At 38.4% G+C, this 18333-nt stretch overlaps 1 protein-coding gene across 1 annotated transcript; it reads right to left on the reverse strand.

Moving 5' to 3' along the window:
- Positions 1 to 13205: 13205 nt before the first annotated feature.
- Positions 13206 to 16256, reverse strand: LOC128212189 (uncharacterized). The gene is made up of 3 exons (XM_052917512.1): positions 16052 to 16256; positions 14989 to 15132; positions 13206 to 13594 (listed from the first exon to the last, which is right to left on the reverse strand). The coding sequence occupies exons 1-3, from the start codon at positions 16113 to 16115 to the stop codon at positions 13371 to 13373; spliced, it is 432 nt and encodes a 143-aa protein (XP_052773472.1). The 5' UTR covers positions 16116 to 16256; the 3' UTR covers positions 13206 to 13370.
- Positions 16257 to 18333: the final 2077 nt, after the last annotated feature.

Raw genomic sequence — 18333 nt, forward strand, 5'->3', positions numbered from 1 at the left:
AATAACTAGGGTTTTTTGTGTAAGAAACGTCAGGTTCTACGGCTGATACAACTTACAGTAGATTCATTGCAAGGCAATTATCAAAACCGTAAATTGAACATGAGAGTGTATCTACAATGTAAAATTCGTTTCTTGAAATTTTACCATTGCACAAACATCGAAGACTATCTACACCGTGTATTTTGAATGATGTGATGTGCCATTGTAAGTTGTCAATTGCTGTTTATGTGTTTCAAATGATTTTTGCTACCAAGTGATTTGTACATGTGGTTTGGTATGATATTTATGCACCAGAGTCAATCTTGAATTTGAATTGTGTGTTGTTGTTACCAACTGAAATATTGACAAAAGCTTGATTTATGTCTTTGTCGTTAAAAACAGTATAAAGAAAATAACCATCACAGTTGTCACTTAGATCAGAGGAAGAAAAATCATTTACCTCTTGCACTCGTGATTTGTTCTGTTCCTTTTGCTTTTTTCAGCATACACTAGCAAAGTGATTTCATTTTCCACAGTAGTTACAGTCTTTCCCTCTTGCTGGGCATACGTTTTTGGTATCGTGTTTTGATCTACAGTTTAAACACATAGCTTTCTTCGTGCCACCGTCAGCATACTTAAGTTTGCCTCTTTGCCTCTGGGTGGTGATATGTTGTTGAATGTGTGATTTTGTAAGTTCATACGTTCTAGCAATGTCCTAAGATTTCTGTAATGTAAATTGCGGATTTTCACAGATCGAACACCAAATACAATTTGATCCCGGATAATGTCATCAAGAATGTCCTCTGGATAATCACATTTTTTGATGAGTAATCTCAAGTCCGTAACAAAGTGTCAAATGATTTGCCATCTTTTTGTATTCTTGTTTTGAAAGTGTATCTTGAATAGATATGGTTTGGTTTTAGTTTACAATAGTTCTCGAACTGGTTGTAGAAGTATCTAAGACCTTTTTGTTGATCGTCTGTTGGTTTCCAAGTGCTAAAATTCGAACGACATTTCCTCCAACCCACAGCATAAGGTAATTACACTTCACTTCTTGTGGGTGTTCCCTGCTGTCCCAGTCCATCTTGGGTGTTTGTCCTTGCATATTGTTAAAGATTGCCATTTTGTTAGAGTGAGCTTCACATTTACAATTTAAATATTCATTTAATTCCAATTTAATTCATAAAAATCAGTTCATCAACTTCTGACACCATGTTGCGTTGTTGGTTTAGTTCTTACTACAATATGCGGAATGGGTAAGATTCATAATATCTCAAATTGAGTTACATGTTTGTTCATTCATACTCAAGCATCAAGTGAAAATACAATATTACAGGCATAGCTATATATGAAACATAGTATTCACTATGAATAACTAACAATAGAGAAATATGTTGTAGTATATCAAGAATTGTGGCCCTAAGATACATCTAGATTGAGAATGCAACAAAATTCAGTTGAAATTCGTTATGTCGAAATCTGTAATCTCGATGGTTATGGTTTTTCGAAAAAAAAACCCGAATGTGTTGGGTAAAGTAAAATAAGTTTTTTATTTCGGTTATATCGAGTGTTAGTTTTCTCGAAAACTTTCCGAGGTTCCAACGACTCCGGCATAGCGAGGTTTGACTTCATATACTGTTGGATGTATGTGATATATCGGAAAATGATCTCAAAGGGCAAATTTTTGTGTAGGTATCTGCAAAAAAATGATATAAGACTGCTGACAAAAATCAGATCTTAGATTGTCATATTTCCGATCGAAAATTAATGTTTTATGGCTTAAACCGTTAGTTAAGGTTAAAGAAAACTGCATAAAACGTTTTGTTGTTATTGAATATAAAAATCTGCTATCTGATTTTTTATCAGCAGTCTTACATGACTTACAGCTTTAACATGGCTACATGTTCGATTGAAACCTTACACACATACATTTTGTGAGATACAGCGATTTTTCTTTTGATGTTGTTTATGTAGATAATCAGATAATTATGAACGTTATACAATGTTAAAAGTAGAAATCGTTCATTTGGTACTTGTTCAATACGGTGCATTGTCTTGAAATATGTTTCTTTTATGGAATACGATGTTCAATAAAGTGATTTTTAATGTACAGTGACATGGTATCATTTCAAATGATTTGAAGGGAAGAGAAAAAATATAAAACACGCATTCGAAAATAAAATAAAACAGATCATATTCAATTACACGTAAACACCATCACCATCATCATCATCATCGCTGTCGTCGTCGTCGTCGTTGTCGGCGTCGTCGTCGTCTTCGTCGTCGTCGTCTTCGTCGTCGTCGCCTTCATCATCATCATCATCATCATCATTATCATCATCATCATCATCATCAGCATCAGCATCATCATCATCATCATCATCATCATCATCATCATCATCATCATCATCGTCATCGTCATCATCATTATCATCGTCATCGTCATCGACATCATCATCATCATCATCATCATCATCATCATCATCATCATCATCATCATCATCATCATCATCATCATCATCATAATCAGCATCATCATCATCATCATCATCATCATCATCATCATAATCATCATCATCATCGTTAATCATCATATTCATCATATTTTTTATCATATGCATCACCATATTCATAAGCATTATTAACATTCAACAGCACCGCCACCATCCAAACCATTATTATCATTATCATAAACATAATGAGCAGCAGTAGAAATCACTAAAACAACTACCATTACCAAAACAACCACTATCACCATCAACACCACCACCCATCACCACCACCACGACCGACACTGTGGTAGAGTTTTCTTATTCTTATTGATGCCACTTGTGAAAATGACATATATACTGTCTTTGACAATTCGAGTATGACATTTCGACATGGAAACTGTGGCTGTGGCATTTCGACGTTTTCATTTTACCTATGATATTTCGACATTGAAAGTTTGGCTATGACATTTCCACATTGAAATCTTGGCTATTACCTTTCGACGTTACGATTATATAATTGTTTGCATTATCAATTCCATCGAATAAGACTTACTTAATGTCATCACATTGATATTATAAAAGATTATAAGTATCTTCCATGGCCTAGAGTGTAAGATAGGTTCATCCCGACCCGAGGGTAGGGTAAACCTCGTTTCCGCAAAACACCCTGCGCGAGGGTTGGGATGAACCTATCTTACACGAGTGGCTATGGTAGATGTTTTTTCTCCCAACTCAGTGAAACAAAATTAAGTAAAAATGAATTTTTTGCTGGAACTCTTTTGTGCGTAGTGAAAATAAATGCGTATGGATATGTGATAATTCGTGTTTGTCATGGATATGCGCGCTGTGATTCACATTACGTTAATAGTCAAATCGGCCTTTAAATAGTTCTGAGGAGAGTGAATCATGTTTTCTTGAAAGGTGCGTGAATACTTTTTTATGGAGATATTTGAAGCGAGAAATAATTAATTAGCAATCTAAATATTGCAACAAGACAACGTTTCTATGATGCTACAGACGACAGTCTTCAACAAGGGAGGTAATTACAATGTGATGACCATTAAAAAGGAGTTCCATACGGGCGTTTTATCTTTGCCCGTGGACAAGATAAGAATTTCTAGCATGGTTAAATTTTTGGATCTACTTATCTGAGGTGGGAGAAAAAACATGTTGCCATTTGACCAATAAGGAGAAAGTTAATTACTGCATATAAAATAGCCACCTCCCCGCATGCCATAAAATGTTCCCCAAATGTTAGACGTTTTACAAAACTCCTTCCATAATGAATTCAGTCACTCAAAATGGCCATTGGTTAATATCAACAAAAGTTGATATCTCCTGTAATAATTTGTTGTTATCATATAATTATATCATATAAAAAAATTCATTCGCCCGATAACTTTGATGAAAATAGTCAATGTCAGATTTTGAACATAATATAATAAAAACTGTTTGGGCAAAATGCATAATGTAACTTAATTTTACATATTAATAAATAACAAATCAAGCTATTGTTGTACGTATCTTAAAGTATTTAATCTCACTTCCAAGTGTTAAAGGCAGACTTGAACTATGTGAGCTACCGCACTGTTGCAAGAAAGTAAGGTGAATATTAATAATGGCAAGTGTGCGAGTTTTTTTAAGTCATATTGGTTTCGTCGCATAATTACTTTCATTATAATTCTAAGGGCATCTTTTCCGGAAGTGAAACAATGTCGCTTCAAGCTGGTACTTTAGTATCGTCAAGATACCGTTACTTATACATGAAGGCGGCACATTGTTGCTGACCCGTAGTAACACACTTCATGGTCAATCAAGGGGACACAGGTTCGATTTCACGCCGCACCACATAAAAAGCGTTCAGTGTAACAGTGCTATACAGTGCTATACACTGGTTCACGTTAAAGAACCAGGGTAGCTCTTACCAGGGTTACATTAATTATGTGCACAATGCTTATCGGAGCACTCTCCGAGAGGGCGTTGCCCGACTGCGAGTATAAAAAATGCAAAATAATCATACGCGGCTCGGTTGCTCAGCCGGTACTGCACCACCACAAAGGGTTCAAGCCCTTGTATTATTGCACGTTTTTGTCACTCGGTGAAATTTGGCGCTCCACGAGGGACTGTTACTGTATATGTACTGAATATCCTATCCAAGTTTTGTCGGGATCATGTGTACTTTGATCTCTATCCTTGAAATCATCTCTTCACGGGAAATTCGGAGACGAAATTCAACTTCGGTTCTCTGTTTTTTACTTATGTATTGGTCTCTTTTGAAATAGGACGTTAAGCTATATATTAACTCGTACGTGAAGCCTATGTGTATGTGCCTTTAACCTTCAGACAAAGAAACGATGCATCATAAGCTCGTGTGTATGTGCTTCTAATCTTAAGATATCAAATGTATCGAAGGAAATACCATATCATGAGCTCGGGTGTATGTGCCTTTAACATTCCGATCACAAATGTATCGAGGGAAATACCATATCATGAGCTCGGGTGAATGTGAACATTCCGATCACAAAGGTACCGAAGGAAATACCATATCATGAGCTCGGGTGTATGTGCCTTTGACATTCCGATCACAAATGTACCGAAGGAAATACCATATCATGAGCTCGGGTGTATGTGAACATTCCGATCACAAAGGTACCGAAGGACATACCATATCATGAGCTCGGGTGTATGTGAACATTACGATCACAAAGGTACCGAAGGACATACCATATCATGAGCTCGGGTGTATGTGAACATTACGATCACAAAGGTACCGAAGGACATACCATATCATGAGCTCGGGTGTATGTGAACATTACGATCACAAAGGTACCGAAGGACATACCATATCATGAGCTCGTGTGTATGTGCCTTTGACATTCCGATCACAAAGGTACCGAAGGACATACCATATCATGAGCTCGGGTGAATGTGAACATTCCGATCACAAAGGTTCCGAAGGACATACCATATCATGAGCTCGTGTGTATGTGCCTTTGACATTCCGATCACAAAGGTACCGAAGGACATACCATATCATGAGCTCGTGTGTATGTGCCTTTGACATTCCGATCACAAAAGTACCGAAGGACATACCATATCATGAACTCGGGTGTATGTGCCTTTGACATTCCGATCACAAAGGTACCGAAGGACATACCATATCATGAGCTCGGGTGAATGTGCCTTTAACATTCTGATGTCAAATGTATCGAAAGAAATACCATATCATGAGCTCGGGTGTATGTGCCTTTGACATTCCGATCACAAAGGTACCGAAGGACATACCATATCATGAGCTCGTGTGTATGTGCCTTTGACATTCCGATCACAAAAGTACCGAAGGACATACCATATCATGAACTCGGGTGTATGTGCCTTTGACATTCCGATCACAAAGGTACCGAAGGACATACCATATCATGAGCTCGGGTGAATGTGCCTTTAACATTCTGATGTCAAATGTATCGAAAGAAATACCATATCATGAGCTCGGGTGTATGTGCCTTTGACATTCCGATCACAAATGTACCGAAGGAAATACCATATCATGAGCTCGGGTGAATGTGAACATTCCGATCACAAAGGTACCGAAGGACATACCATATCATGAGCTCGGGTGTATGTACCTTTGACATTCCGATCACAAAGGTACCGAAGGAAATACCATATCATGAGCTCGGGTGAATGTGAACATTCCGATCACAAAGGTACCGAAGGACATACCATATCATGAGCTCGGGTGTATGTACCTTTGACATTCCGATCACAAAGGTACCGAAGGAAATACCATATCATGAGCTCGGGTGTATGTGAACATTCCGATCACAAAGGTACCGAAGGACATACCATATCATGAGCTCGGGTGAATGTGAACATTCCGATCACAAAGGTACCGAAGGACATACCATATCATGAGCTCGGGTGTATGTGCCTTTGACATTCCGATCACAAAGGTACCGAAGGAAATACCATATCATGAGCTCGGGTGTATGTGAACATTCCGATCACAAAGGTACCGAAGGACATACCATATCATGAGCTCGTGTGTATGTGCCTTTGACATTCCGATCACAAAGGTACCGAAGGAAATACCATATCATGAGCTCGGGTGAATGTGAACATTCCGATCACAAAGGTACCGAAGGACATACCATATCATGAGCTCGGGTGAATGTGAACATTCCGATCACAAAGGTACCGAAGGACATACCATATCATGAGCTCGGGTGAATGTGAACATTCCGATCACAAAGGTACCGAAGGACATACCATATCATGAGCTCGGGTGTATGTGCCTTTGACATTCCGATCACAAAGGTACCGAAGGAAATACCATATCATGAGCTCGGGTGTATGTGAACATTCCGATCACAAAGGTACCGAAGGAAATACCATATCATGAACTCGTGTCACAGTGACTTTAACATGCAGATACTACAGGGAATTAATTGTGATTGGGCTTTTTGTATTTAGATCTTAAAGGCATAGTCTTTACTTGGTGAGACATTGTCCCTGTGACTGTGTGCGACAGGGCCCTTCAAATGTTAAAGTAAAAAGCTTAAATTAAATGATAATTTAGTGTGACTGGGCATATTAAAGGAAGTATCATAAACTTTATATGACGGTGCATTTACGCGTCATGTTTAGAGAAATCACCATAACAATGCGTTCGAATTTTGAACTTTATGTTAAACACGTGTATGCAGTTCTTGTGTATTTTCCTTTAACCATTAGATATCAAAGAAACCGAAGGAAATACTACATCATTAGTTGGTGAATTTGTGCCTTTAACCTTCAGATATCAATGGTATTGAAGAAAATACCACATCATCAGTTCGTGTGTATGTGCCTTTTACCTTCAGATATCAATGGTATTGAAGAAAATACCACATCATCAGTTCGTGTGTATGTGCCTTTTACCTTCAGATATCAATGGTATTGAAAAAAATACCACATCATCAGTTCGTGTGTATGTGCCTTTTACCTTCAGATATCAATGGTATTGAAAAAATACCACATCATCAGTTCGTGTGTATGTGCCTTTTACCTTCAGATATCAATGGTATTGAAAAAATACCACATCATCAGTTCGTGTGTATGTGCCTTTTACCTTCAGATATCAATGGTATTGAAAAAAATACCACATCATCAGTTCGTGTGTATGTGCCTTTTACCTTCAGATATCAATGGTATTGAAAAAAATACCACATCATCAGTTCGTGTGTATGTGCCTTTAACCTTCAGATATCAATGGTATTGAAGAAAATACCACATCATCAGTTCGTGTGTATGTGCCTTTAACCTTCAGATATCAATGGTATTGAAGAAAATACAACATCATCAGTTCGTGTGTATGTGCCTTTAACCTTCAGATATCAATGGTATTGAAGAAAATACCACATCATCAGTTCGTGTGTATGTGCCTTTAACCTTCAGATATCAATGGTATTGAAGAAAATACCACATCATCAGTTCGTGTGTATGTGCCTTTAACCTTCAGATATCCATGGTATTGAAGAAAATACCACATCATCAGTTCGTGTGTATGTGCCTTTAACCTTCAGATGTCAATGGTATTGAAGAAAATACCACATCATCAGTTCGTGGGTATGTGCCTTTAACCTTCAGATATCAATGGTATTGAAGAAAATACAACATCATCAGTTCGTGTGTATGTGCCTTTAACCTTCAGATATCAATGGTATTGAAGAAAATACCACATCATCAGTTCGTGTGAATGTGCCTTTTACCTTCAGATATCAATGGTAATGAAAAACATACCACATCATGAGTTCGTGTGCATGTGCCTTTAATCTTTCAATATCAATACCCTGGTCATTATTCTTTAGTTGAAAAAGTGACCCGTGGGTCAAACTATATCGTCTTTCAGGTCTTAATATTACGACTTCTGTACCAAAAGTAAACTAATCCTGGGGAGACGGTTTTCCGTCGATGTCAAAACTCTTCGTAAGGATTCATTTTACTTCGTGGCTGTATCATTGTAATTAAATAAGTGAAGGGTAATTACACTGATAAAAAGTCCCTAAGTTACTAAGTTGTGGCCTGAAGTTTATAAGTTATGGCCTCAAGTTACTATGTTGTGCCAAGACTTAATAAGTTGTGGCCTCAAGCTACTAAGTTGTGGCCACGAGTTAATAAGTTGTTTGGCAAATGTTGCTAAGTTGTGGCCAAGTTTTGGCCACAAGTAACTAAGTTATGTCCACGATTTAAAGACTTGTGACCTCAAGTAACTACGTTGTGGCCTCAAGTTACTACGTTTTGACTTCAAGTTACTACGTTGTGACGTCATGTTACTACGTTGTGGCCTCAAGTTTCTATGTTGTGGCCTAAAGTTACTATGTTGTGCCCTCAAGTTGCTATGTTGTGGCCTCAAGTTACTATGTTGTGGCCTCAAGTTACTATGTTGTGGCCTCAAGTTACTATGTCGTGACCTCAAGTTACTATGTTGTGGCCTCAAGTTACTATGTCGTGACCTCAAGTTACTATGTTGTGGCCTCAAGTTACTATGTTGTGGCCTCAAGTTACTATGTTATGGCCTAAAGTTACTATGTTGTGACTTCAAGTTACTATGCTGTGCCCTCAAGTTGCTATGTTGTGGCCTCAAGTTACTATGTTGTGGCCTAAAGTTACTATGTTGTGGCCTCAAGTTACTACGTCGTGACCTCAAGTTACTATGTTGTGGCCTCAAGTTACTATGTCGTGACCTCAAGTTACTATGTTGTGGCTTCAAGTTACTATGTTGTGGCCTCAAGTTACTTTGTCGTGACCTCAAGTAACTACATTTTGACCTCAAGTTACTATATTGTGCCTCAAGTTACTATGTTGTGGCCTCAAGTTACTATGTTGTGGCCTCAAGTTTCTATGTTGTGGCCTAAAGTAACTATGTTGTGGCCTCAAGTTACTACGTCGTGACTTCAAGTTACTATGTTGTGACCTCAAGTTTCTATGTTGTGACTTCAAGTTACTACGTCGTGACCTCAAGATAATACGTCGTGACCTCAAGTTACTATATTGTGACTTCAAGTTACCACGTCGTGACCTCAAGTTGCTATGTTGTGGCCTCAAGTTACTATGTTGTGGCCTCAAGTTACTATGTCGTGACCTCAAGTTACTATGCCGTTACCTCAAGTTACTATGTCGTGGCCTCAAGTTACTATGTTGTGGCCTAAAGTTACTATGTTGTGGCCTTAAGTTAGTATGTTGTGGCCTTAAGTTACTACGTCGTGCCCTCAAGTTATTATGTCGTGAATTCAAGTTACTATGTTGTGGCCTCAAGTTACTATGTTGTGGCCTCAAGTTACTATGTCGTGACCTCAAGTTACTATGTTGTGGCCTCAAGTTACTATGGTGTGGCCTCTAGTTACTACGTCGTGACCTCAAGTTACTATGTTGTGGCCTCAAGTTACTATGTCGTGACCTCAAGTTACTATGTTGTGGCCTCAAGTTACTATGTTGTGGTCTCAAGTTACTATGTTGTGGTCTCAAGTTACTATGTCGTGACCTCAAGTTACTATGTTGTGGCCTCAAGTTACTATGTTCTGGCCTCTAGTTACTACGTCGTGACCTCAAGTTACTATGTTGTGGCCTCAAGTTACTATGTCGTGACCTCAAGTTACTATGTTGTGGCCTCAAGTTACTATGTTGTGGCCTCAAGTTACTATGTTGTGGCCTCAAGTTACTATGTTGTGGCTTCAAGTTACTATGTCGTGGCCTCAAGTTACTATGTTGTGGCCTCAAGTTACTATGTCGTGACCTCAAGTTACTATGTTGTGGCCTCAAGTTACTATGTTCTGGCCTCTAGTTACTACGTCGTGACCTCAAGTTACTATGTTGTGGCCTCAAGTTACTATATCGTGGCCTCAAGTTACTATGTTGTGGCCTCAAGTTACTATGTCGTGGCTTCAAGTTACTATGTTGTGGCCTCAAGTTACTATGTCGTGACCTAAAGTTACTATGTCGTGACCTCAAGTTTCTATGTTGTGGCCTCAAGTTACTATGTTGTGGCCTAAAGTTACTATGTTGTGGCCTAAAGTTACTATGTTGTGGCCTCAAGTTACTACGTCGTGACCTCAAGTTACTATGTTGTGGCCTCAAGTTACTATGTCTTGACCTCAAGTTACTATGTTGTGGCTTCAAGTTACTATGTTGTGGCCTCAAGTTACTTTGTCGTGACCTCAAGTAACTACATTGTGACCTCAAGTTACTATGTTGTTCCTCAAGTTACTATGTTGTGGCCTCAAGTTACTATGTTGTGGCCTCAAGTTACTATGTTGTGGCCTCAAGTTAGTATGTCATGACCTCAAGTTCCTATGTTGTGCCCTCAAGTTACTATGTTGTGGCCTCAAGTTAGTATGTCATGACCTCAGGTTACTATGTTGTGCCTCAAGTTACTATGTTGTGGCCTCAAGTTACTATGTTGTGGCCTCAAGTTACTATGTTGTGGCCTCAAGTTACTATGTCGTGACCTCAAGTTACTATGTTGTGCCCTCAAGTTACTATGTTGTGACCTCAAGTTACTATGTTGTGCCCTCAAGTTACTATGTCGTGACCTCAAGTTACTATGTTGTGGCCTCAAGTTACTATGTTGTCCCCTCAGGTTACTATGTTGTGACCTAAAGTTACTATGTTGTGGCCTCAAGTTACTATGTCGTGACCTAAAGTTACTATGTTGTGGCCTCAAGTTACTATGTCGTGGCTTCAAGTTACTATGTCGTGACCTAAAGTTACTATGTTGTGGCCTCAAGTTACTATGTTGTGGCCTCAAGTTACTATGTTGTGGCCTAAAGTTACTATGTCGTGACCTCAAGTTACTATGTTGTGCCTCAAGTTACTATGTCGTGACCTCAAGTTTCTATGTTGTGGCCTCAAGTTACTTTGTTGTGCCCTCAAGTTACTATGTTGTGGCCTCAAGTTTCTATGTTGTGCCTCAAGTTACTATGTTGTGACCTGAAGTTACTATGTTGTGGCCTCAAGTTACTATGTTGTGCCTCAAGTCACTATGTCGTGACCTCAAGTTACTATGTTGTGACCTCAAGTTGCTATGTTGTGGCCTCAAGTTACTATGTTGTGCCCTCAAGTTACTATGTTGTGGCCTCAAGTTACTATGTTGTGCCTCAAGTTACTATGTCGTGACCTCAAGTTAATATGTTGTGACCTCAAGTTGCTATGTTGTGGCCTCAAGTTACTATGTTGTGCCCTCAAGTTACTATGTTGTGGCCTCAAGTTTCTATGTTGTGGCCTCAAGTTACTATGTTGTGGCCTCAAGTTACTATGTTGTGGTTTCAAGTTGCTATGTTGTGACCTCAAGTTGCTATGTTGTGACCTCAAGTTGCTATGTTGTGGCCTCAAGTTGCTATGTTGTGACCTCAAGTTACTATGTTGTGACCTCAAGTTGCTATGTTGTGACCTCAAGTTACTATGTCGTGGCCTCAAGTTACTATGTTGTGCCCTCAAGTTACTATGTTGTGGCCTCAAGTTTCTATGTTGTGGCCTCAAGTTACTATGTTGTGGCCTCAAGTTACTATGTTGTGACCTCAAGTTACTATGTTGTGACCTCAAGTTGCTATGTTGTGACCTCAAGTTACTATGTTGTGACCTCAAGTTACTACGTCGTGCCCTCAAGTTTCTATGTTGTGGCCTCAAGTTACTACGTCCTGCCCTCAATTTACTATGTTGTGGCCTCAAGTTACTATGTTGTGGCCTAAAGTTACTATGTTGTGGCCTAAAGTACTGCGTCGTGCCCTCAAGTTACTTCGTCGTGACTTCAAGTTACAATGTTGTGACCTCAAAGTACTACGTCGTGCCCTCAAGTTACTTCGTCGTGACTTCAAGTTACATGTGCATCAGTTTCACTAGTTCAATATTGAGGAGTTGTAACCGTTCTTAGAATGTCACTGACGGTTTTTTTTATCCAATAGCTATATACGAAGCTGCGCGCCTCTCATCCAAGACGTTTTGGCTTTGGTTTCCACCATGGAAAGGGATTAACATCTTAGCTTACAACTGTCTTTATAATCGACCCTAAATATGTAAGTATTATCAACCCATATAATTTTTACCAAATACAGGTTGTAGTTTTATCCAAATCTGGTCAGGGGCGTGGCAATATATTATCCAGTAGGCTCAGGAGTCCGAATAAATTTTGGTTCCTCCGAAATGGCAAATTGCAAATATTTAAATCTAAAATTCAGGGTTGAAAATCGAAAGATAATGGAGTATACGGGTATGTACATGCAATATTTAACTGGTTAAAGATAACTGTAATTCCACTGGATATTAGCCGTCAGATTGCTCACGAATGGTTCTTGAATTGCTTTGTTTTTAAAAACATTCTTTTCCAACACCTTTTCACATTTGGAGACCAAGCTATCCAAATAGCTTAACATGCTGACAGATCACTTACGAATTCATGCGTACAATTAAAACGGTAATAGGTATGCCGCTGAAATTATATTTAAAAAAAAGGTATATTGTAAATGGAATCCTACATTTATTGTACTATATTTACCACATATTGTGTTATGACACTTGCTTGTTCTGGACTCTGATCTGCGATCGGTGTCTACTAAAAACGTATATTCATTAGGACTAGCAGTTCTTATATGCTATTTCTAAGTAACGGTTATTTTCCTCTGACATGAAGTTATGACTGCCGCCACACATATCAGGTGATCGTGTTCATAATTAGGTGACGCCATTCAAAAAGATAAAAAGTAACAATTGAAATATGTTTTATTTTTGAACAATATATATTTTTTTAAACAACTGCTACATTTGTTTTTCTCTCTTTGCGGACCTTTTCTACTCATCAAGGGAGACTACTGCGAAGCAATTTGGTTAACTTTGTGTATAATTACATGACTGTCCGCTAACAAGTAGTTATTGCATTATTGAATGTTGAATCACCATTAGTGACAATAGCACCACCACAGACACACTAGCTTCCACGGAAACCGCAGCCCCGCCAGGAACCGCAGCCCCGCCAGGAACCAAAGTGTTCCGACCGTTACATCCGTCTTTATCGGAACACACGCACTCCCAGTTCGTAGCGTTACGTTGGCAACCGTCGTCTGACTTTAACTGCAGACATTTTCGCTCAATATCTGAAATCAAAGCAGGAATCAGTGATAACACTGCAACACATAAATAAATAATGGCAGTTTGTATAGAGATTATCTTATCAATAAGCCTATCGTCCAATCGGCTTTTTGTTTCGAGTTAGATATATTTTTGAAAAACAACGACTGGAAAAACACTTCAGGTTACTATTCATGAACGATTTTAAATTTGAATGATATTTACATACTTCGTTAGTTTTCATTTGCAATCGTGCGTTAGTTGGAACATTGAAAAGATTGACCCATCGTGAGTGGTTATTGTCCTTTCAAAAAGTCGACACCAAACATTTCCGCAGTTTATCAATCGCAGAACACGTTTTAATGGATAGGGGAGGATATGTCAACCTTTCTATCTTTTAGTAACAGTAACATTGACCTACACCCAAAGGGACCGATACGCAATGGCGTGAAAGTCATAAACACTTCCTATGTACCAAGTTTGGTCACAATTTGTCAACCCTAACTTCAGATATTCAGTTTTAACCGTTTACTTTTTTTGAGTAACAGTGACCTTGACTTTGACATAGATCCCATCGTCTTCACGCAAGCACTTTAATGGCTTCCATTGACTCTTTAGTGTAAGTTTACATGTTGTGACCAAACTTAGTTGTGTCATTATAAGTCAACTCTTACTTAAGTTTCATAGAGTTGACATCGCCTAACCTCTCGCCTGCCCACCCCAACAACGAAGTTCACTATGTAAAACAATGTTAATTAAACGTGAAAACATTCATCAGATCTTTGAAAATTACTAAATCTACGCTAGTGTCATCAGATAAGTAAAGTTATAATACTAGTATTGCGTTTAACGGTAAAATGTGTGTTAGCCTTGTGTATGAGAAATCGGTAGAACATGATTATTGCCGCATGTGCGGGCCATACTCTGTCTACATACTTGACAGTTACACTGAGGACGCTATTTATAGATTGACCTCATTTATAAGTTTATTTTCAATGACACTGCACAGTCCGTAACTTTGCATAAGTCTGTAAACGTTTAAGCAGGATACGGATAGGAAACAAAGTAAAAAATATCACACAATTCGTTAAACCATTCTTGGCAAAACAAAACAAAAATTTATAACCCTTTTGTCCTCAGACAGCGGAAAAACTATCCATCGTGTTAGTAAATATCTATATCATGCATTTTTGTTACGATCGAGAACCTAATTATGTTGAGAATTGATATGATATATAGTATACTTCTCTATTGACTATGTCTTTGCTCTTCACGATGATTTGTTTCATATGATTTATTTCATGTGTTTTGCATTTTGGCTATAGATGATATGTCATTTAATGCTGAATGAATATTATGTTATGTTATGTTATACGGTACAAAAACTAGAGTAGGGTAAAACCCTTAAGTTTATACTAACACATTTTCCCGTCCACTTGAACGGATGCCTTGGAGCACTGGGCACAGTTTGCCACCAAATTTTGCGTTCTGTTGTCAAAAGGATCTTTACAGTCTTGTTGATAGTGCTCAGAACAGTCATAACATTTCATGTTGTTCTGGGTTCCTGTAAAAAAGCTCCATTGTTACAATTTACCTTTGATCAGTTATGCATAGGTGGATTTTGTCAAAATTACAGCGCTTTTATCACAAACAGAATGTGTAATTATGTTTATCAACGTATTTTTGGCTTATAAAATGTTACGTTATCCATGTTTAAGTTTAACCTTATATAACCACACTCACTTACTACAAGAACTGGAAGTTTAAATGGTTATATTTTAAATGCATAAACGCCCTGCACACGCACGCACGCACGCACGCACGCACGCACAGACACACACACACGCACACACACAGACACACACACACGCACACACACACACACACGCTCGCACACACACACACACACGCACACACGCACACACACACACACGCTCGCACACACACAGACACACGCACACGCACACACACACACACACGCTCGCACACACACAGACACACACACACGCACACACACACACACACGCTCGCACACACACAGACACACGCACACGCACACACACACACACACGCTCACACACACACACACACACACACTCTCACACACACTCACACATACTCACACAAACACACGTATATATAACTTATACCTGTTACAGTACAATATTACTGTTGAATATTATTATTTTGTATATATGCATAATGAATATATATAATTAGTTGGGAATTGATACTTGAGTGTATACATCGTTGCTGACATTTTGCCTTAATACTTACTAATACCTGTAGAATATTAACATTATTAAGTTTAAAGAGAAATGTCGGCAGCGATGTAAACACTCAAGTATAAATTATCCAATAATCAGTTTTTACATTCACCTGATTCATTTAAAATGACTACAGTGTTAGGCTATAGCCTAAACGTACGGTTACCTGTTTTCGTAGAGAAAATTGAAAAAAAACACACACAATGAAATACTTACCTCCAGCAAAAATCACTGAGGTCAAAAACGCCAAAGAAACACATGCATAGAACAACGCTTTCATTTTGTTAATTTAGTCCGTCTAACCTTGTGCAAAACAACCGAACTATAACGAAACGTTCAAAACAAAATAAGTTTAATTGATGATGTATGGAAAAGCTGTTTCCGCTGTATGAAGCACATGCATAAACCACACTCTTACATCCTATGGTGGCGATAAATAAGAGAGGCATTCAGAATGTTATGCAGTCTTAGGCCACACCAAATTAATATTTTGTTTCTTGCAACCATCGACGTAGAGTCTCAAAGCGACATGACCAAACGTTAACACACGGCCTCTAAACGCCAGCTCCACTACTTAACGGTGGTGCAAAGAAAAAGAGCCGTCGACACTTCCGTGGTGGAGCTGTGCCCTATGTTACATGAAGAAATGTGAGTATGATTTATATTTTATTTGATAATTTCATTTAACGGACATATTTCGAAAATCGGAGAATGTGGTACCGTGTAAGAACACTTCTACTGTAGGCTGGTTACTATTTCGTTTCAATATTGTGCAAACTGTGGTGCCAGGAGCTTTTCTGCTGAATCGAACTTGTGCATATTTTGAGATCTGATTGCAGAGCAAGTACATTTCGGTGCTTACACGTCCCATAAGAACATTCTCACGCATGCAAACATAACTGTTATGTATAGTACCTATGCCAGAACACAACAAAACTGATCAGCACTTCTTAAAAAGGAAAATGCACATATCTATAAAAGTGGTGGCGCTGTTGCCCTACTGGTGGCGCTATCGAGTATGTTTTGCGCTTGAAGTAATATAAAAAGTTAACGCTTTTGGAATGAATATAAAAGTTGCTATGTTTACCATTCATTGATAAGTGACATGAGATAGAAGTGACAGCAGTCAAATCCAGACATTGGAAGACTTGAAGAAACAGAGTGAGATACAATAGATCCGAGTGCGATACCCTTGCTCTTTGCGAAGAGACCTCTTGGTTCTTTAACGTGCTCGTTGTAAAGCCCCGATACACGGGATACAACTTTCCTGGGTTGAACCAGTACTGAGTAGACCACTTTTACAAGCACTACCCTTTAAATGCCGAGCGCCAGGCATGGCTTCTTGTACCAGCTTTTAACATATTTCGGTATGACGCGGCCCGGGATCGAACCCACGACCTCCCGCTCCGTAGGCGGACACCTTAACCACAAGGCCACGGAGACGGTAAATAAATGCATTATAAACCTATACTTATTACATAGGCTCCAGCATGTTTCCAAGAACTGGACGTTTATAAAGGCCGAAACGGAAAGTTTCATTGCGGTTACAATTTCAATTTAAACTTTTGTTAAATGCAAGTCATGCACACACATATCTTGTTGTCACACAAGCACATTATTAAAAGCAATGACGAACATATAATGTGCACATGTTTAAAACAACTCACATTTCTGGTTTAGGATATTTCTGAAAACAGAAAACTTACCATTATAACTGCAGCCATATTTGTTTACTTTTGATCAGCTGTCTGTGTAAAATGGGGCGCCTATTTATCATTATGGAATGTTCGGGCCCCGATGTCATTTTCAAGAGACTTTTTTGTGTCGTATACTATATTAAACTTTGAAATTGGCATACCATAAACGGAACACGAGAACCAGGTTCAATTGTTAATTTGCTAAAATAATTATATAAACATTTAATTGTGACAAAACAACTTATTTTAATAATTAAATCACTAAAGATGTGCCCCAAAAAACATTACTTGCCGGCCAGTTGGGGTGAGGGGGCCTGATCCCCCGGTAGATCGGCGACTGTGCCAAGTTTTACAGTACTGTAATTTGCATGGCATTTACTTAAATGTTAAATCTATTCCCAACAAAACAAAAACTTGAATACCATAGGCAAATTTTATCTGCAAGTAGAATTTGATAGATAAGAAGAAACTATTTTTGTGCAATTGCTCATCATTAAAAAACTAGAGAAATAATCACTTCTATTTGAAAGTCATTAGGGATTGGAGTTTTTTTCTACTTCTTGACAAATACTGACTAAAACATGGCTGTTCGAAAATCATTTATATAACCATTCACAACAGTCCTTTATTTTTTTCCTTCACAAAGTGTAAATTAATAAATCTCGAGCATATTTGAAGTACTAAAGATAAACATTTCGGGATTATAAAGTTTATACGAAAAATTGAAAACCAAAACAAAACGAAAATGGATATTAGAATGAACTACAATTAAAACGGCAGTTACAAAATGCTTACAGGCAG

The sequence above is a fragment of the Mya arenaria genome, chromosome 12 (assembly GCF_026914265.1).
Source record: "Mya arenaria isolate MELC-2E11 chromosome 12, ASM2691426v1".
Taxonomy (NCBI): Eukaryota; Metazoa; Mollusca; class Bivalvia; order Myida; family Myidae; genus Mya; species Mya arenaria.